Raw genomic sequence first — 20,427 nt, forward strand, 5'->3', positions numbered from 1 at the left:
ACCTTCAGAACCCCCCCCCCCTTAAAGTCTCCAGCCCCACCCCCCAGTCATTGCTATCATTTACCGTTCACTCAGACGTGTGCCTTTCAGTTCCTTGAAAAGCGCTTCTAAATCAAATGTATTATTATTTTTAAAATACCCGCTTAAGTCAACGTCACATACGTGGTCAACCGCTTTTGTCGGCACAATACACAAGATTGGGTCTCGAGACGAGACGAGACGAGATTTTTACATTACTTTTAAGAAATGAAAAAATATATGACAATATATTGCAATCTACTCATTTAATTTCTACTACGTAACACTCTTCGGCACTCTGTGTGTATGCGAGTGGCCCCGCCTCCACCCGCTGTATAACCGACAAAAGGGTTCACTCTGTTCATGTCGTTGTTCTATGGAACAAATGCGCCAAGGTGCTGAAACCAATGCACAGGATGAACCCTTTTCCTGCCTGCGATGAGAAAAACAGACACGCATGCACATGGCGATATATTGAGGCGGGCAAAATGATCCAGTTCATTTTCATTTATTGTGTGATTAATTTATTTATTATCATTCCAGGCTTAGTGCCCACGGGACATTTTTATTTTATCATTTTTATTTTATCTTGTCACATTTTAATCTCGCGAGATCTTGTGGCACCCCTGCTAACAGCGACGTAACTACTGTTTTGTTACACCGCATTAAAACATGCATCCAGTGACTTCCTGTTCAGTGCAAAGTCAGCTTCAAAGTAAAAGCATGGCACAGCAAAATGCACCCACTTATTTAAAAAAAAAAAAAAAAAGATTTTCAGTCACCGGAAGAAAGATTTGCGCATGTACAAAATCTTTACTGTCATTGTAGTCAAGACACACAATGAAATTACCTAAGAGAGTAAATAAAAAATATGCACAAATGGATGAAAACCACGTCAACCAACCAAAATGATTATCCCCAGAGTCAAGGTGCAAGCCATAGCTAGTTTCGGTTTTGGTTATGTCAACAACAGCTTATGCCGAGGTGAGTCAGCCAGTCTCAGGGGCGGACATAAATGTGTTCCACTTTGCTTAACCATCTTAGATTTCACGAAAAGTTTCTCAAACATATTTTTAAATAGTGCCGTTGTCTCTCTCACAAACACACACAAACACACGCACACACACGCACGCACACACACGCACGCACACAGGCAGAGAGCAAATCAGAGATATCGAGAGCACTTCAAACACATTTTCCTCTGACACACAGTATTTGACATTTGTGTCACTTTAATACTGATCCTGGTCTTTGGTCGGTGTAGCTCAAGTCAACCGAACCGCACCAGAGTTCACTTGGAGACCGCGTGAAAGATGGGTCTCGGTCCACTTGATTGCGTCCACACTCGACCAAATGAACCATACCAGCAGAGCAAACGCACCAGAGTTCCTTTTAACCGAACCAAACATGACAAGTGTGGGCGCACCCTAGCTCTCACACAAAGGTCTGAAACTGGTCTGTGAAAAGTGAGGAGACCTAAAGTAAAAGTGCTTTTGTCCATTCATTTGAGAGACACCAAAAAGGCCTGAAAAGCAAAGTTGACACTGTTTAATGCACAATAAGATATTTTCATGGCATCATTTTTAATATTGGAATTACATTGACTTGTACATTTTGGACAAATCCACACTCTAGAAATGATAAAAGCCCCCAAAGTGTCCGTCTCACTAAGTTCTTAGGACATTTCGTTAGGAACTCATCTGCGTGTGGAATGATTAAAGAGGGTAGGAGGAAAATAAAATAAAAAATCCCCCCCCCATGTCCATTTTGACAGTCCAACAAGTGAAGCGAATGGGCTTCTAATGGCTATATCAGACCGTCACTCGTGGATGCACACAGACATTCAACAAACACTTGAAGAAACATTTTGTCTTTTCTTTCTTTTTTTTTTTTTAAATTGCAAAATGAAACAAATGATAAACCTTAACCTTTTGAACCGCTCGCATGTCAACATGAATTATTTAAACGGTTGCATTCGTGTCTCAAGCAGTAGTGCCCCCCCCCCCCCAGTCCAAACATTTGACATGCTCAAGCAGATTTGGCACTCTTTCAATGAAGGAACTGATACAGTAGTTACAGAGCCAGGCCAGAGCAGCCTTCAGGTACACTACATCACCCCCTGGTGGCACCAAGGAGTATGACTGAAGTATGACCAATAAAAAGTATTAAATATTACAGAAAAAAAGTCTTTTTTTCTGTCGTTTTTGTGGAATAAAGTCAGAATTTTAAAAGAATAAAGTTGTATGAATATATGATAAATTACCTTAAGTGAGGACAAGCGGTACAGAAAACGGATGGACGTACTTAAAGCTGTGTTACAACGTGATAAACAGTGAAATAGTCCTCGATTCTTAAAGTGGTACGTGAACTATGTATGAAATAATCATACAAATACAGTGTATTACATGAATTAACCAAAGATTAAGTAAAACTGTACTCAAATCAAATTTTCCAGGATAATTACCTGCAAGTGCAAGCCACATATTCCAAGCTAAACAATAATAAGAAACTGAGGTAGCAAAAAGGGTGGTACTTGCAAAGCAAACACGTTTTGAGGTGGTACTTGGTGTAAAAAAGTTGGAGAACCATTGAAAAATGTCATCAGTAAAATAAATAAATAAATAAAAACTTAAAGGAAAACTGCACTTTTTTGGAATTTTGGCCATCGTCCACAATCCTTATGTGAGACATGAACATATGTCTTTGTCTTTTCCGTGTGTTCTAAAGATATAAAAACAGCTAAAAAGAGGCAGCTAAAAATGCACTTAAAAAATGCAACTATTCCGCCTAGAAAGCCTTCTGAAAAAAAAAATCCAAAAAGCGCCAACAACGCTCTATTTACATCATGTGATCTGCATATTAATCAAGCTACAGCAACATTGTTATTATTATTAACATTGTTATGCCCAAGAACTACGTTGAAAGGTGTAGTGACACCTCGCTAGCGAAAGGTACAAATTGGAGCTGCCGCCACTGCTGCTGTGTTTTTGTTTTTGAGTTTGGAAAGGTTAACGCTAGGTGTAACGCCACTTTCTATGTTGCTTTGTGAAATCAATGCACCCATGAAGGAAGTTCCGCTAATGCTTTAAATGACCTGTGACTACATGTTTAGAGCATGTTTAAAACCATAAAACCTTGTTGGAGCTTTTCGGGAGGTGCTTTAGTAGCAGGCTTTGTAGGTGGCATAGGTGTGTCGCATTGTGTGCAGTAATTAGCTGCCTCCTTTTCGCTGTTATATGTTATATCTATGTTTTATCTGTTTATGTCTAGAAACGCAGGGAAAAGAGAAAGACGAGTATGTTCATGTCTCACATAAGGAGTGTGCATGATGGGCAAAATTTCCCAAAGAACTGCATTTAATATTTTGACTTTATTCTCAGAAAAAAAAGTAACTTTTTGTGGGGAAAATGTGACTTTTCCACGCCAGAATATTAAGATTGTATTATCATAATGTTTTTTTTTCTCCTAATACCCCTACAATGGTGGCAATTCTACTGTCGTATTAAAAAACAAACAAAAAAAACACATACAGAATATCAACATATACTGTTTTATCAGATATTTTGACAAATATTTCTTTTGTAGCATGAACATGGCCATGAGGTTCTCATGTTTACAGTGACAATGATATGAAACTGCCCTGATGAGGATGACATGTTGCTCTTATGACTTTGTGTCTTGCCTTTCACATTTCTAGCATCTTGACATCAGAAAAGCAAAGAAGGGAAAAAAAATGAAAGAAAAACTAGTAGTCACATTCTTCAGACGTTTAGCTGATAAGAATTCAGGTTAGCACAATTAGCTATGTTGACATTATCATCTAACTTTACTTCCTTAAATGCTACACACAGAAGATTTTTCATGTAAGGGAAAAGTGGGCCTTTTGAATAATTAATTTTGGTGATAAACCTCCTGACTTTACAATGCTAATGCTAAGGTCTGTTAGCCAGGTAAGCTACATCTCCAGCGATGACAAATAGGATTTTAGGTTAGCATTTCTTTTCAAATTTGAAAAATAACATATTAGAAGTGCTAAAAATGGTAAATATAAAAATCAAAACATTGTACGTTACGTGTTTATATTCTTTTTATGTAAGGGAACATTAGACTTTTATATTAATTTGATTAAGATTTCCATGATAAACTTCCTGACTTTGCTAATGCTAAGCGCTTTTAGCGGGCAAAGCTACATCTCCAGTGGTGACAAATAGGATTTTAGGTTAGCATCTCTTTTCATATTTGAAAAATAACATATTAGAACGGCAGAAAATATTAAAAATGATGATTTGCGTGCTCGTTGAACTGTTTTGTGTTGGAGGAGCTGACTTACTGGCGTGCAGTGCATGCTAGCTGTCAAATGGCTAACAAGGCATGATTTAGTGTTCTATTACATGCTACAGTCTGCTAAGTTGGACATTTTTATGTAAGGGAACAGATGACATCTCAAATAATTAACGAGGTAAGACTTAGATGATAAATGTCCTGACTTTACGATGCGAAAGTATTTACACTTGCATGCATTTTGCCTCCGCATTGTCCCGCAATTTGCTGTAGCAATATGTGTCATTTATTATTTATTATTTGGTCCCACTTGATGCCACGCAACAGCAAACATCACCCTTAGATTCATTCATTCCGCTGTTTGCAAGGGACCTACAAGATGTTGAACTCCAGAGAAGAAGCTCATGCAATAAAGAAAGCTACTAAGTCTATATTTTCTTGCAGCTGCAGGTAGACAATGAGCAAAGAGCAGGAAGGAGGCAATAAACTAGAAAAAGAGAGAGACATGGACAGTGTGGGAGAGGGAAATGCTGACTAGTAGACATCGCTTTAGCCATTGTGATTAGTTATTAGCAGATATCTAATATCCCTCCCCCGTAGACCCACCACCTGCGGTGGCAAGCATAAGAGTCCACTGCAATGTGTTTTGAGTGGCAGTCGAGGGCGGGCGCCTGGGCGACCTGGTCTTCGCCGTCCAAATCTAGTTCTTGGGCATTCACGACTAGACTTTGAACATTTCAAAATGTTCCTTGCGCACTGGTACGCAGCCCCACACAGTTCACACATACTTCACACCTGTGGCGACGCAAAATGACGTACCATTGCGGGGACAAAGTGCGTGCAAGTGTAAACGAGGTTTAAGAGCTATTAGCTACATCTCCTGTGACGACAAACGGGATTTTAGGTTAGTGTTTCTTTTCAAATTTCCAAAATAAGATATTAAAACTGCTGCAAATTAAATATAAAAACTAAAAGTGGTACAAAAGGTGTTATGTGTTGGGAGAACCGGCTTCCTGGAGTCTGTGCCAGGTAAGTAACAAGGCAATCATCATCACATATCACTTCTTTTTTTTATACTTGTCCACCAGATGGAGCTACTTTTCCCCCCATACAAAGCAAGCAGCAAAAGGGTGCCTTGCTATTGATGTTGGACGATGCATCTGCTTTCAATCAACTATACTAGCTGGAAGAATGAAAGAATACATTTTTTCCCCCCCGGATGTCAAACTGGTTCCCTTGCATTTTTCTTTGACGACAGGCAAACAGCAGCGATGTTCCCCCAAGTTTCCATATGAAAGGCACAGTGAGGAAAGTGTGGCAAAGGATTTGGAGATAACGCGCCGTAATGTTTAAACGGTAAACACAGAGCAAGCCCTTTTAGTTAAACAACCCGCTCGATAAATTAAGTATGAGGAACTCCAACAATACGAGTTGTTATCTTGACTTGTGGCTCCTTGCCCTTCAGATAACGACGGGCGGGAGCGATGCTGACCGTGGGTGACCCCACCCCCCCGGGTGTCGCATGCCTGAGGCGTAAACACCACGCTTGGTGAGGTCATGTGTGTCTGTGTGTGTAGTGGAAGTATTAGTGGACTTGATTGTAGGAGAAGCAGCAGTTTGGGTGCTTGCGAGGTTCTAAACGTGTTTAAAAGACATTTTGACAAAGCTGTCTTGTCAGTGTAGAATGTTGGCACGCTGAAAGGCTCAGGACAGTGAGTGAGTGTATGGCACTGAAATGTCCATGACAAATTTAAGCACAAGGTCGTACAATCGTGACAAACCATAATGACATGAAGGCAGATGAAGACCCCCAGTTCAAATGTGACTTATTTTCACAAAATGCCAAAGTTACGTTTTATTGCAAATGTGAACACCAGTCACAGTCAGGACTAGTCAGCCTTTAAAGACACCCTAAATATTAATTGTAACTTCAGATTTGGGATTTTTAAGGCTTCTGTGTTGGGGTATACAGTGGTACCTCGGTTTTTGTTATTAATCCGTTCCACAAGGTTCGGCGAAAACCAAAACATACAAAAACTGAAGCAGTTTTTCTCATCGGAAATAATGAGGGTTTTATGCTGCAGATTCTGATACCGATCATCCATGAGTGAGATGGGCAGATACCGATCACACTGATTAACTGTGCATTTTTCAACGTATTAATGATGAGTGCTATTGGCCAGGTCCGCTGTTAGACAATTCCAATTCGGAGACCACTCTGACGCTAGAGAGTTATCAACACAGCGGTCTTCATCCGCACATGTAAAAACTATGGAATGCATGCGCAACAACGGACAAGCGGAAGCGTGCAGTGACAGAGAGAAAATAACGCCGAGCGATTGAGAGGTGTGACTTTTTTGTGGGCAACTGTTTTGTGATGCAGATGCATTACTCTTTTCAACACATATTGTTTTGAGAAGCAGAATGCTTAACTTAAGAGACCCTAGCAAGCAGCCAGAACTACTTTCCTCCACAACGAAAATCAACCAGACCTGGGCTCACGGGACGAAGTGGGGGGAAAGTAACTGTTGATGCACTACACTGCTCAAAAAATCAAAACTATCCTTTCAAGTTACAATTGATCCCTGTGGAAAAACAGTTTTGTTACTACAACATACTGGAACTTTGAGTCACGGAACTTTGGAGGTTCCACTGCATGCCTCCTCTGACTTCATCTTTTACCGTATTCAAACTTGGGTAGCACAGAAGCCCCCCAGTTTGTATTTGAATATGCATTTGATAGCTTATGGAGGTATAGTGCTAATGCCAATATGTCATGTCTGCTTGCAAGTAAGTCTTGTCATGAAAGCAATATTAAAGAAATCAAGTATTGACCAGAAAAATGTTACATTTCCAGAAATCATTTGAGGAAACAGGATAATGCTACTTAATCAAGAGTACCTAACAATACGGTCAAAGCACACGCAGCACGTTGTCATACCGCATGGATGCACTCTGTGTGTAACATGTAGCAGCAAACACATCACCATTATCATTATTATTAACGTCTTGCTCCAAAATGACGGTGGATGTGAATGAGGTGAAATGTGCATTTTTTTTTCTATTCATCTTCAAAAAAAAATAAATAAAAAAAATGAATTCCCCACACTTCTCACACCATCTCTCCAGCCCTATCATATATTTTTGAAAACAACTGGCACAATTGATTTCATTACGTTTGATTTTGGCACTTAAGAGTAGAAATAAAGTCTCTTTTAAAGTTGTTAAAATAGAACCAAGCACAGTTAGAATTTCAAACTTTGGTCTCCAGGTTAACAACTGGATTACACACACAAAAAAAATTACAAATAAAAAATGCTGGTTGTCACATGGAAAATAGTACACTTAAAAGAGGGTCTCATAAATAACGCAATAAATAAATAAATATTCTACTGATGGCAGAGAGTAATTAGCAATAAAGAAAATAACCTTGCTTACCTTTGAAGCAGACCGTTCATACCTGATGACGGGCAAAGTGTCGGATCAGCACATTTGAGGTGATCTTAATGAGCGTCTATGAGGTTACACAGGATGTTGTCTTCCAAACCTTGAAAGAACTACAAATGCTGGCCGAAAGTCTGCGAAACATGTGGCCCTTTGCCTTCTTTTGAGGATACGAGAAACGTGCGGCTCAGGTGGAGAGGCTGCGGAAACAAAGAGCATCTTCAAAAGTGCAATATGCTGTGGATGGAGGTGCGGGTATGCTACTTGGGAGAGGGACGAGGCTCACTGATTCCACTTTGTGCTACTTGTCCCAAAAACAACCTCTCAGTCAGAACCCAATGTCCCTAGAACTCAAAGAATACAATTCCATAGGATTGTGTGCAAACTGCTCTACGGGCATTCATGAAGAAATAAGGAGCCATTTAAAGTGACCACGCTGGTGCCGGCCATGAGGTACAAACACTGGCTAGGAACTTCTTCTGCAAAGCGTGGATGCCGCCGGCCGAGGAAGTACGTGAACGCAACAAGAAGAGTGGGAATGGTGTGGGGACCGTAATCACGTTACAAGATGGAAATAGCGCCACACAGATGTCTCCGCTCCCTTTCGCTGGTGGGCATGACGTCACTGTGCTCGGAAAAACATCCGGCAAACAGTATTTGAAAGTGAAACTCCAGAGAGAACGTCACAACACGTAGCTAATAAATAACAGCATCGAATGGCAGAGGTTCCCTTTCACTAATCAGGTACTGCTACCGTCTGAGACAGCGCCACAATCCAAAAAGACGGATGACAGTGAAGGGTCCGGTGTGCTCAAATGAAGATCCATCTGTGATCATGTCCGCTCCTCATGGTCGACGTGGTCTACAGAGGCAGGTCTGTGCTGTTGTGGCGAGTCTTTCTGGAAGTGCCGTCATCCCTGGGCAGAGCTTTTTGCAGGTTGGACATGGCCGCTGTCTTCTTCAGATCAATGACGGCGTAGCATTCACTGCGCCTGGGAGCCTGCGGGCCACAGTTTTTGGGCGGCAGGCGCTGGTGCTGCGGCGGGCCGCCCCCGCCGCCGCCGAGGGCGTCCCCCTCGAGGTCCACCTGGATGTAGTTGAGCTGCCGCGACTGAGGCATGTGGCCGTGCTCGCAGGCTCCGACCCCTGACCTGGAGCGTCTGCGGAAATCAAAGCTAAAAATGCGCCCCCCTCTGTCGGGCTGACACGGCCGTGGATGCGGGGGGCAGCTGTGTCGCAGCCTGGGCGGCTGCACCTGCTCTGTGTTGACGTAGTTCTGAAGAGCGTCCCTGTGGATGCCCCGCCCATCCTGGTGGTAGCCGTTGGTGGTCTCGGGGCCTTCTGAGAACTCGTACTCGTCAAAGTCTTCCTCTTCCTCTTCATACTCCTCTTCGTCTGCCTCATCGTCTTCTTCTTCCTGCTCGTCGTCACGCTGCAGGGCACTGTACTCCCACACGGGGGGAAGCGAGGGTAGGTTCTCGTAGTTGAGCAAGGCCGTCCGGCGGTGACCTCCGCCTATTGTCCTCTCGCAGCCGTAGCCCTGGGGAGGAAGCGAGGACGTTCTGTGGGGGTGGAGGAGGGAGTGAGAGTGACTGTCTCCGGTGCTGCTGCTGCTGCTGGAGCCCACCGACTGGGACACGCTGCTGGGACTCAGCCGCTGCTTGCGGCAGCTCCTCAGGCCATTGATGTTCTCGTAGGTCAGCTCGGCGCTCTGGCAGCTGTCCGGGTGCTCGTGGCACGGGTGCCTGTGAGGGTGGTGATGGAAATGGTGATAGGAGAGAGAGTTGCACATCTGCACGGAGGGCTCGTCGCCGTCTGTCTCTGAGCCTGTTGCGCCCTCTGCTGGTTGAAGGCTGTGGGGGCCGTGAGCGAGCCGCTCCCTCTCACGCTCCCTTTCCCTTTGCAGGAGATGACGCTGCGCTGGCGTGGGGCCCAGCATGAACTTTACCTCCTGTGACGACGGCTGGAGGAACACCTGAGAATCTTTATGCTCCTCCAGGGGGCAGCACCGCAGGTTGGACTGCGTATTCCCTTGGCCCGCACCTGGCATGGCCCCGCGTGCCGTTTCTGGGAAAGCGCTGGGCCGCACCTCAGGGAGGGAGTGCACGCAGTGACGCATGGCGAGATCCCCCTCCATGGTAACAGTGTTCACGTAGGTGTGCGTCTGGTAGGAAGCAAAGCAGAGTTCAGGTGCAAACTGTCAAAACGAACAGACAGCAGTATGGTTGCGTCTAACCTGGTCTTCTAGGCCCATGAGGTTGTGTCCGTGTTCCTCAGCAAGGGAAGGCTGGGAGGACTCTCCTCTGATTGGATAACCAGGGTATCCGTTGGGAAAAGCCTGCACGGGGAATGCTGGAGCTGCGAGCACATTGAAAACACGCTTTGTAATCAAATGAAAGTGGCAAAGCAGCACCGGTGTAAGCGGGCTGTGTGACTCACTGTTGGGAGTCTGCGGTGTTCGAGACATCTCCATTTCTGGCGTGTGGCCGCTGCGAGTCATCATCATTGACTCCTCCACCACGTTGATGCTGTTGCATTGCATCAGCTCCTGGAGCAGGTTGAAGATCTCCTCAGCGCGAGAGCACTTGAAGGCAAAGATCCCTGATCATGTAGACACAATAACAGAGGACAGAGAAAAAAGATGCACAGACAGTTTCAAGTTGGCAAAATGTGCAGAGTTGCAACATTTGGTACAGTATTACATTTCTGAGCAATGGGTGATTAAATATGCATAGTAGTACCAAATTTAAACTCACAACCACAATAATCAGTACACGCTCAATCCAGTAAAATTCTGCGTTTACAAAGAGAATAATGCTCGGCTTTGATGGACACTGCCACAGACGGTCTTGCTCCATTTCACTCACCCTGTCCAGTCTGACAGCGGCGCCCACTCTCAAAAGAAAACAAGTTGGAGTCGTAGCCGTAGCGGCGCAGGCAGAGGTATGGCCACCTGATGGCGTCTCTCTTGCGTGTGTGGAGAATGAGCTCGGTCTGGGTGAGCTCCATGATGCCAGAGCCCAGCTCATTGCCTTCATCGTCCACATTGATGACCTGAGATGGAAAAAAAGAGAGTTAATGATAGCATCATATGAGACAAACACATACTGCAAAAAGTACAATACAGTGTCTGACAAAACCCCTCACATTTCAGCCAGCATTTTATTTAGGGCTGTCAAAAATAGTGCGTTAACAGCGGTAACTAATTTATTTCATTAATTAACATTTTTGGCGTAATTAACGCATGCACATCATGTCAAGCCGCACCTCGGTTATGAAAGCAGACGGAAGCAAGTTGATTCTGACCTGAACACATCAACAGTGAAATTTCCAACACCATATACGTATCGCCAACTCACAAACACGTCTCTAGCCCTCCTCGAATCAACACTTCCACATTGTCACTAGACGACCGCGAGACGCATTCACGAACACTCTGAACATCACAATGTCTTTATTATGCATGTATGTGTTGTCTACATAAACAGACAGAGAAAGAAAAACAACAAGTGGATCGTCTTATCACTCACTAATGTAAATCTTACTGCAGAAGTGCAATTCCATGCATTTACAGTAAGTATGCTCGGAAATCCCAGAAAATACATCTACAGTCAAAACATGTGAATTCAATTTAAATGACTTGGTGTCTTTGAACGCAACTTTTCATGACTCGTAATAACACAGATTAAGTGTGATTGAAATGTTCTGCTACTATTGAAAAACCTATTGTTTGGACAAATCGATTTTTCAAACGTGTGCTATCTTTCAGCTTGATTTAAATTTTCACTTTGGAGCTGTTAATACATACAAATATATATATATAATTGAGTCCTGTCATTTATCTTTTTATTGATAAAATACAGTAAAAATGGGCAGATTTTACACATACAGTAATTGCAAATGGTGATTAATCATGATTAATTAATTTGAAAACTCTGATTAATTTGATTACATTTTTTAATAATTTGATAACCCTAATGTTATTCCAATATACAGTATCTGTGATAAACTGGAAGAGGATTCCAGTAACAACCTGCATAATTCCATGCCCAAGAGGATTAAGGCACTGTTAGATACAAATGCTGCTCTCACTAAATAGTCGCACCCAGGGCACAATTTGGACATGTTCACTGTGAGGTGTACACGTGTTGCCAGATATTTAGACAACAATGGCAAGTTGTACACGGACTACTCTAAAGTATATCCAATTTTACCTTCTATAGTATTGTCCCTTAAAAAGATATACCGTACTGTAATGAAATGGCACGAACCTTAAACTTGGTGAGATGGTTGTCTCGGATGGGGTCCCTGTACAGACAGCTCCAACAGCTCCCCATGGCTTCAGCAGGCCAGCTGAAACCTACCACAAATACATGCATACATTAGTGCTGACAGCATACAACAACAAACTCTCATCCAACACACTTCTTACTCAGTCCAGGCCATCGGTGTGAAGGGACGCACGCTTCAGTCCAAGGATCTTCTGTCAGGCGTCGTCGTCACAAGCCACTTGCTTTGCTGGACGGGCATCTTCAGAGGAGGCATCATGCTCTTGGCCCTGTAAGAGGAAAGAATGATGTTGATGATGACAATCCAGATACTGTTAAACTTCCGCTGCAGCCTTATTCATTTTTCAGTATTCATTTTTGGGCTGCAACTTGCAGTGGTCTAGATGTGCACGCCATCATTCTGACAGCCACTTCTCACCAAGTTGAACGTTAGACACATCTCTCCATATGATGCAACTCCACACAGCACAATGATATTGGATGATTGTATTGGTTGTGCAGGTGTATCTAATTCTTTGTTGAAACTGACCCTCCCCCCTTAGTTTGGATCAGGGGTTTGGCAAGTGTGGCACAAATAGGATGGTTGGTTTCCTCCCGGAAACACTGATTTTCTGAGGCATATTTGTGTCGTTTTCAGCTTTACGTCCTTTACTTCCTGACTGTACCCACTAAAAAACAATTCATTTTTCCTTTCACGTAACTGAAGTTATGGAGAAGCAGGTTTGGGGAAAAAATTGTTTTTTTTTAAGGTGCTGAGCATCCCCTGAAGTCTTCTGGCTGGCCTTGCACCATTTTCAATGCTTTAAATCTACAATAAAGGGCCGCATGGTGGCCTCACAGTCAGGAGATTGAGGGCTGGAGTCTCCATTGGGGCATCACTGTGTGGAGCTTGTATGTTCTCTCCGGGTACTCCGGCTTCCTCCCACATCCCAAAAACATGCATATTAACTGGAGACTCTAAATTAACCACATTGATCATACGTGTCCTGTGATTGGCTGGTAACCAGTTCAGGGTGTACGCCGCCTCTCACCCAAAGTCAGCTAGGATAGGCTTGTCCACGACAAGTACTGTTGAAAATGAATGAATGAATGAATGAATGATTCTTACTCAGTGTCATTAGCTGCTCCTGTCCTGATATCATCACTTAAAAATAGATGACTATTGGCTTATTTGCATTCCCACAGTGCAAATAAAGAAGCCCACATCTGAGTCAGTATGCCAATAAATGATCCTACATGGCTGATTTGGAACAGGATATGACAAATACTCAATTTATCCTTCCCTTTTTTCTTATTACTGCTTCAAGTCAATGAGGGCTGACTCAGTTTTTGACTCAGCAGCTTAAGTAAATGACTACAAAGGTGTTGAGACATCAAGTTTAAAGGCCGAGATATTCAAACCTTAACATATTTTTTTGTATAATAAAGTGCAAAAGTAGCGTGCGCATCACTAAGTTATAAACAACGTCGCACTTCGGTGTGACAACATCAACCACAGCCACATCTGCCAGCAGACAGACACTTTCTCCCGCTGTGTGTGCTTCTCGGCCCGGCCACCAAAACACATGTACGCCGCCGCAGTATGAGCGCTCCGAGGCGGGCCTCCACATCTCACTGAGGATGGAGTCCACACACCAGCATACGTTAAACGCTTGACATCCAGCCAGGGAAGCAATGGGCTTCTCCCTTCCTACGTCCATCCATCCATCCATCCAAAATAATCACAGCCAGTCTTAACCATTGTCCGCCACGGAGCTCCCAAACCTTCATTCGTTCCCTCAGCTACGATAGCACCTAGCAGCCCGGAGTGGAGAATGCTTCTCGGCTACTCACATGTCAGCCGCCGTCTATTTGCTCTTCCCCACGCCGAGCGCGCTTGCAGGCGACGGGCAGGTGTTGGCGGCGTCTGGTCGGCGAGGATGTGGCGCTCGACTCCGCGGAGACGTAGAGCCAAGATGCGGTGAGAGAACCGTGGTGATAATGTTGTTATTTTTTCTCTCTCTCTTATGACGCCCCCCCACCACTGCAGCAGGGCCCTTTCTGGCTGGATGACATTTGCCGAGCAGCTGGGGTCAAAGTGCACCAGCAGACAACGAGGCTGACAAGAAGGTAAGGAGTCGGGGTGGGCGGATCGATACGAATATCGACAAGACCGATACTAGGGTAGTATCGTGGGATTACAAGCTTGGTAATGTCGATATTTTCAGTTCACTTCTGTTTTGCCCCGCAAATTAATGTTTGTTGTTGTGTTGTTCAAGTTTTATTTGTATTTACAAACTCAGAGAATAAGTTTGAAAGAGGAGGATTTGATTTGAATGAGAGCAAATTGTAATGTTTGCTTTTGTTTACTTATTTTGCACTATTGACTTAATTGTACTCAAACAATTGTATGTAATTAAGGGAAAACTAAACTTTTTTGGAATTTTGCCCATCAATCCTTATGCGAGACATGAACACACACGTCTTTCTCTTTTCTGTGTGTTTTAAATATATAAAAACGGCTAAAAAGAGGTAGCTAAGAATGCACGTAATGTGGTGCAACTATTCCGCCTATAAAGCCTTCTGCGAAAAAAAATTATTGTATAAAATAATTTTGTCGATATTGCTATATTCTCTGAAATATTATATTAAATTTAAATTCAGGGTCTTTGAAAATGCATAGGATTTTTTTTTATGGCTCCGACATAGACTTCATTAATGAATGGACTATTTTAAGAGCACTCAAGTTTTCAGGATATCATCTTTTTATTAAAACAAATGATTTATGCAAGTGCATACTGTAGCTAGCTATATTGTATTGCTTTGCATTTGACATTACATTAACATTAATTACAATTTGATATATGAAAAATTGGATGCTAGTTGAAGTCCTCGTGTTCTAATAACATACACTCTGTCTACTTCAGGAGCTTAACCTTTGCTTAACACAGATGCTTAAAAGTGTCATACTTTTATTTTGGAGCTTACTTTGCCCTCAACAGGAAGTCACTGTGTGCACAATGTATGCTGTGCAATAGACAAGAGGGCTGTTGCTGTTCCTCCTGTGAGCACGCAAGTAAAATCCAGTAAGCTTTTGTCTGTTTTATTAATAACCCACACATTGTACCGGGCGAAGAGTGGCCACCTACACACCCGTTTAATCAAAGAATGACAATTTGTATTATTATTTACTTACATGTATACCACTTATATTCTCGCTATTATAGGTTATTTTTACACGACAAAAACTATCTATTAGAAGATCTTAGGAACAATTTAGGGGGCTCACGACACCCGAAAGAAATACTGACGTCCATGTCCTGGATTGAATTCTCAGGTGAACGGAAGAGCCAGGCGGGCTAAACTGGAGTGAACCATCTTGACTATGTCATCATCTTGGCACACTGCGCTGTGATTGGTGATTGGTGATTGCCAAAACCGGAAGTTAAGACAAGTCGTCTCCAACGTTGTAATCATATTCGTAACATGCTAGCTCGGGAGGGACTGCACAGACAGCCACTTTCGATAAGGCTGCCCCGCCCATTAACGACCCCTCTTTCACTATATTGTTTTACTGATATCACACTGCAACAGCCCGTCGACTGTTGTGGCCACCGTCCTTAAACAAACAGAGTTCACATAACGTTCTCAGAGGAGCAACAACAAGACCGGTAAGACAGCTGCTAACCTTCATGAAACTTTGCCCTGTTACGAAACGGACTCGCTGAAAGTGAGACTTACTCTATAATTTATTTGCGCAACAAAATAATTTACACGAGTCGATCCAATATTTGTTATTTCTCCAGATCGTTTGCACAAAAGCTTGCCAACACGTTAATTTTGAAAGCGAGGGAAAGTGCCGTCGATATTAATTTTATTTTATTTAAAAGGTGTTGGAGATTTCTGCTGCTTGGACTATTCCAGGATTTTTTTTTTATTTATTTGTACTGTTGAATTTTACTAAAAAATAATACAATCGTCTGTCAAATTTTCCATCACGTGAGCCTCGCGGAACATCAAAATCAATGGCTAAATATTTTTTTTATTTACGGGAAATACATTATAAAAATTAAAAAGTATAGTCATTTCTGCTGTGCACCTCGCATATACCTGTATGTCTGAATGACTATACTGTACTTGAAAGTGAAGTTACATAAATGTAAGTGACAACAAAAACTTACCTGCGGTGTTCAGTATTGTCCAGCAGAGGGCAACATTGTCAACTCATCCAGTTATTGGGGAAATGCTGCACTAAAGAAAAGTACAGACATTTTTGGACAACCGTATGCTTTCCAATGTTGCGTTGCTGGTACAACTCCCTAAAGGCATGTTTGTGTGAGTTTGTCCAGGCCTGTCTCCGACAGTGTGTGTGTGTCTCCAAGAAGCGCAATTGTGTACTTTATCCACTTTATACATATACACTGTAACTCTGCACTTGTTGAATGTAATAGAGGGCATACATGCCAAAACATAATAAGTAGTGGGAGAGGAGGTCACAAATGTTAGCTTAGCTGTGTGAGCTACGGTGCTAACATTAGTCACCCGTTCATCTGCCACCCCTGTAGCTGACTGACAAGATACTTGGCAGAGCACCGGGCTGCATTTTAAGGTGTGTAGCGAAGCCTGCTTCTTTACAGAGATCCTGGAATACGTAAGGAGCACCTCCTCTCTTAAAATTGAGGGAGATGATAGCTCATAAATAGGTTCTAGAGACACATACAGTATTGCTGTTAGATGATAATTAAAAACTCACTCTTGCATAACAGGCGACCTTTACAAGAGAATGTGGCTGCCCTTGGTTGGAATGACTGCCCTGCCACACCTTGGGGGGCTCTATGGCGGGTACATCACACGCAAAGAAGTGAAGACGTGGTACCTCACCCTGCAGAAACCATCATGGCGGCCACCAAATGCAGCCTTCCCAGTGGTGTGGACCTGCCTGTATACAGGGATGGGGTGAGAATCATCACTGTGTCATTTCTCAAGCATTTCTGTGTTTCTAATTGGACTTTGGTCACACAGCTATGGCTCCTACCTGGTGTGGAAAGAGCTCGGAGGTTTCAAAGAGGAGGCGCTGGTGCCGCTGGGACTTTACGGCCTGCAACTAGCGCTCAATTGGGCCTGGACGCCCATCTTCTTTGGTGCACACAAGCTCAAACTGGTAAGCTTTACATGGACTGATTCATTTTGAGCGTGTGTCTGACCTCTTACGGCTGATATTGCCTGTGTCAGGCCTTCATGGAGATCGTGCTTCTCACCGGGACTGTTGGCGCCACCATGTGGTCATGGTACCCCATCAGCCGGCCCGCAGCTCTGCTCTTGGCACCCTACCTGGCCTGGCTGGGCTTGGCTACCTCCCTCTGCTACCGCATATGGCGGGACAACCCTGACACAAAAGACGAGTAGGAAACATGTCATCGTACTTCAGGACAAAACAAACCACATCAGCCTTAATCCATTTGGGGCACTTTCAAGTGATCTTCAAATTTACTTTTCTTTGCACAAAGCTTTGATTTTTTTTTTAGCCACTTTTGGATTAACGTAATTATTTTGTTCTTGATTTCTTTTCATACCAGAATCCTTTTGTCTTCATAACAGGTTATTCTTAAGTGTATGATCATGTGCTTCTTTTAAAAACTTTCCTGTCATAGAATGGAATAAATGATTGGTGCTCATTTTAAACCATGCGGATTTATTTGCTGCACAGTAAGATTACAGCAACCAAGAGTGTTGAGAGGAGGCTAACGCAGGTACATTGTGGAATAAAGCAGGGTTTGCCATAAACATACACGGTCACGTTCACTTTATGTTCCATTTGTGCTGTGTTTCAACCACGTGGCCTCTAAGCAGTTCCGATACGGAACAAAATTCAGGCTGGTATCTGCAATACCGATCCGATTATTGTGTCTGATAAATTTTAAAAAGTAATGTATTTCATAGCATAAAGAATACAAGACATTTAATTAATTTATTAATGAAATAAATTGTTTAAACTACGTAAGTATTTTTGTTGAGCATGTTGAGGTAGTGGGATGATTTCCAATATGGCCAGGCTAATATAAAGAAGAAAAAACAGACAAAACAGTCTAAACTATGTAAAAATTGTGTTTTAAACATTTAGAAAAGAAAAGTAACACAACCATTAAAATGAATGATTAAATATTAAGAACTACTATAAGAATGAAAACTTTATTCACAATTCACACATGGCTCCGTTTACGATCGGTCATCTTTTCAACAGACAAGCATGATACTGAAGTATCAAAAGTATCGATATTTTTACTTGAGTATCGATTTTAGAGCATGAAGAGCTGATATCAGAAGTATCGATATTTCAGTATCGATCCGCACATCATTAGTTCGGGTGACCGGACTGGAGGCAAGCAAAAGTCAAGGTAGTGTACCGACCCTGAAGTTATGCTGTAGACATAGTTTGTGCTCTGGTTGTCTGTTTTGAGTTGCCCTGAACGCACCAGGGGTGGGGGCGTGTTTGTTGGAGTCAGTTGGGGAAGCCACTGCTGTTGTGCTTGTGTGCTTTTTAGCGTGGTTACGGCGGACAGTTGCCAATTCCTTGCAGTAAAGAGTTTGTTGATCAACCGCCTCATCGTTACTTTAACAGCGTCTGAGCAGACGTTACAGCATGTTATGCAATATTTTGGAGTTTAAAGCGAATAATGGTGCATGTCGTTTGAAGGTTTGCTCTATTTGTGCGATGGATGAAGACATTAAATAATTGAAAACACAGTCGAAAAGCGTCAGACATAATGAAAATAAGGCTTGTAATACCGTTCTTACACCCAAACAGTGTGCATGAATTCTCGTATATTTCCATTGTTTGGCTGCACCGATCGAGCTCGATAACGCAATTTTCAGCTGGATTTTAAGCACTATTTCCGGGCTGCGAGAAGATAGCTAACGAGCTAGAAAGCCTCACTTCCAACATCCAAGCGCTCCGAGGAGTGTCGCTGGACATTCTTCCGGGTGGCTGCATTTCACGTGTTTCTTGTTGCTCACTGTAAACTGGAGTGTTTGCTCGGCTCCATTCGATAAATCACAGCTGGTTAGCAAACGCCGAAAATGTGGCTTCTCGGCGTTTCCTTAACGTTCTTGATAAACTTAGTCATCGCGTTTTCCGAAATACATATTTGAACGATTTCCACATGCGAGAACGGCGCATCTATGGCCTATTTTAGCTCAGATTTTTACATGACTTCTAGATACGAATACTTGTTCACCCGCTATCTGTTTTAAGGCAGGGCTGGCACTAGAACGTGACGTCACGTGAAACACAGAAATGGTAGTAGTTACAATTCCGTCCGGTAGATGGCATTGTAACAACATGGGCTGCACTTCAGCTGCAACCAACAACTTGCTTAACACACAACCAACCAGAGCCGCAGTCTCATTCATGGTGCGAGCCAAAAAATAAACAGTACAACACGTAACAGATAACACAATGAACTACCATTCTACGCGGGTAACAACGACGAAGCGCTAACACGGAGCAACCACACTGTTTTGGCAGTTTGTGTTCGGACTGCTTACATATAACATTTTTCCACAGGGCCAGATGCGTTGGTAAACTTGAACTTTCATGCAGGTTTTAAGGCCCTTAAAAATTAATGATAAATACAGACCCTTTCCAAAAAATTTGAATGTCATGGAAAAGTTGTTTAATTTCCATAATTCCATTCAAAAAGTTAAACTTTCATAGATTATAGATACAGGGCCCACAATTTAAACGATTTCAAGTGTTTGTTTATTTTTACGTAATTTGGGCTTCCAGCTCATAAAAGCCACGAAAACAGGAATTCAAAAAATTTGTATACTGTGAAGAAATCCCCATTTACTTCTCAGTTTTTGCAGGGAAAAAAAAAGAATAAAGAAATTAGGATCACATCAAATCAATCAAAATATGGTACTTTCAAAACGATATGCCAATCTTCAGTACTTGGTTGGGAATCCCTTTGCCTTAATCACTGCCTCGATGCGACGTGGCATTGAAGCAATCAGCCTGTGGCATTGCCTGGGAGTTATGGAAGCCCAGATTTCCTTGATGCTTGCTGTCAGCTCTTTGTTGTTGGGTCTGGTGCCCCTCATTTTCCTCTTGAGAATACCCCATAGATTCTCAATGGGGTTTAGGTCCGGTGAGTTGGCTGGCCAGTCAAGCACTGTGATGGCATGGGCATCAAACCAGGTTTTGGTGCTTCTGGCGGTATGGGCAGGGGCCAGGTCCTGCTGGAAGATGAAATCTGCATCTCCATACAGATTCTCAGCAGAAGGAATCATGAAGTCCTCTAAAACATTCTGGTCGACTGTTGCGGTGACCTTGGATTTAAGAAAGCAGAGTTTACCAACACCTGCACCGGACATTGCACCCCAAATCATGACGGACTGTGGATATTTCACACTGGAC

At 42.9% G+C, this 20,427-nt stretch overlaps 2 protein-coding genes across 5 annotated transcripts; one reads left to right on the forward strand and one right to left on the reverse strand.

The window, feature by feature from the left end:
• Positions 1-1,551: 1,551 nt before the first annotated feature.
• Positions 1,552-16,902, reverse strand: frs3 (fibroblast growth factor receptor substrate 3). Of its 2 annotated transcripts, none has more exons than XM_054785171.1 (8): positions 16,765-16,902; positions 13,866-14,072; positions 12,176-12,301; positions 12,015-12,103; positions 10,611-10,797; positions 10,183-10,344; positions 9,980-10,101; positions 1,552-9,907 (listed from the first exon to the last, which is right to left on the reverse strand). In XM_054785171.1, the coding sequence occupies exons 4-8, from the start codon at positions 12,078-12,080 to the stop codon at positions 8,606-8,608; spliced, it is 1,839 nt and encodes a 612-aa protein (XP_054641146.1). In that variant the 5' UTR covers positions 12,081-12,103; positions 12,176-12,301; positions 13,866-14,072; positions 16,765-16,902; the 3' UTR covers positions 1,552-8,605. The 2 variants fall into 2 exon arrangements, with proteins under 2 accessions (XP_054641146.1, XP_054641145.1); XM_054785170.1 differs by having other exon boundaries at positions 13,866-14,076; positions 16,765-16,863.
• On the forward strand, positions 15,054-17,815 carry tspo (translocator protein). Of its 3 annotated transcripts, none has more exons than XM_054785174.1 (4): positions 15,054-15,097; positions 16,778-16,967; positions 17,034-17,172; positions 17,244-17,815. In XM_054785174.1, the coding sequence occupies exons 2-4, from the start codon at positions 16,795-16,797 to the stop codon at positions 17,415-17,417; spliced, it is 486 nt and encodes a 161-aa protein (XP_054641149.1). In that variant the 5' UTR covers positions 15,054-15,097; positions 16,778-16,794; the 3' UTR covers positions 17,418-17,815. The 3 variants fall into 3 exon arrangements, with proteins under 3 accessions (XP_054641149.1, XP_054641147.1, XP_054641150.1); XM_054785172.1 differs by lacking the exon at positions 15,054-15,097 and adding an exon at positions 15,424-15,682 and having other exon boundaries at positions 17,244-17,808; XM_054785175.1 differs by lacking the exon at positions 15,054-15,097 and adding an exon at positions 16,490-16,620.
• The last annotated feature ends 2,612 nt before the right edge of the window (positions 17,816-20,427 follow it).

This window comes from Dunckerocampus dactyliophorus, chromosome 8, assembly GCF_027744805.1.
Source record: "Dunckerocampus dactyliophorus isolate RoL2022-P2 chromosome 8, RoL_Ddac_1.1, whole genome shotgun sequence".
NCBI lineage: Eukaryota > Metazoa > Chordata > Actinopteri > Syngnathiformes > Syngnathidae > Dunckerocampus > Dunckerocampus dactyliophorus.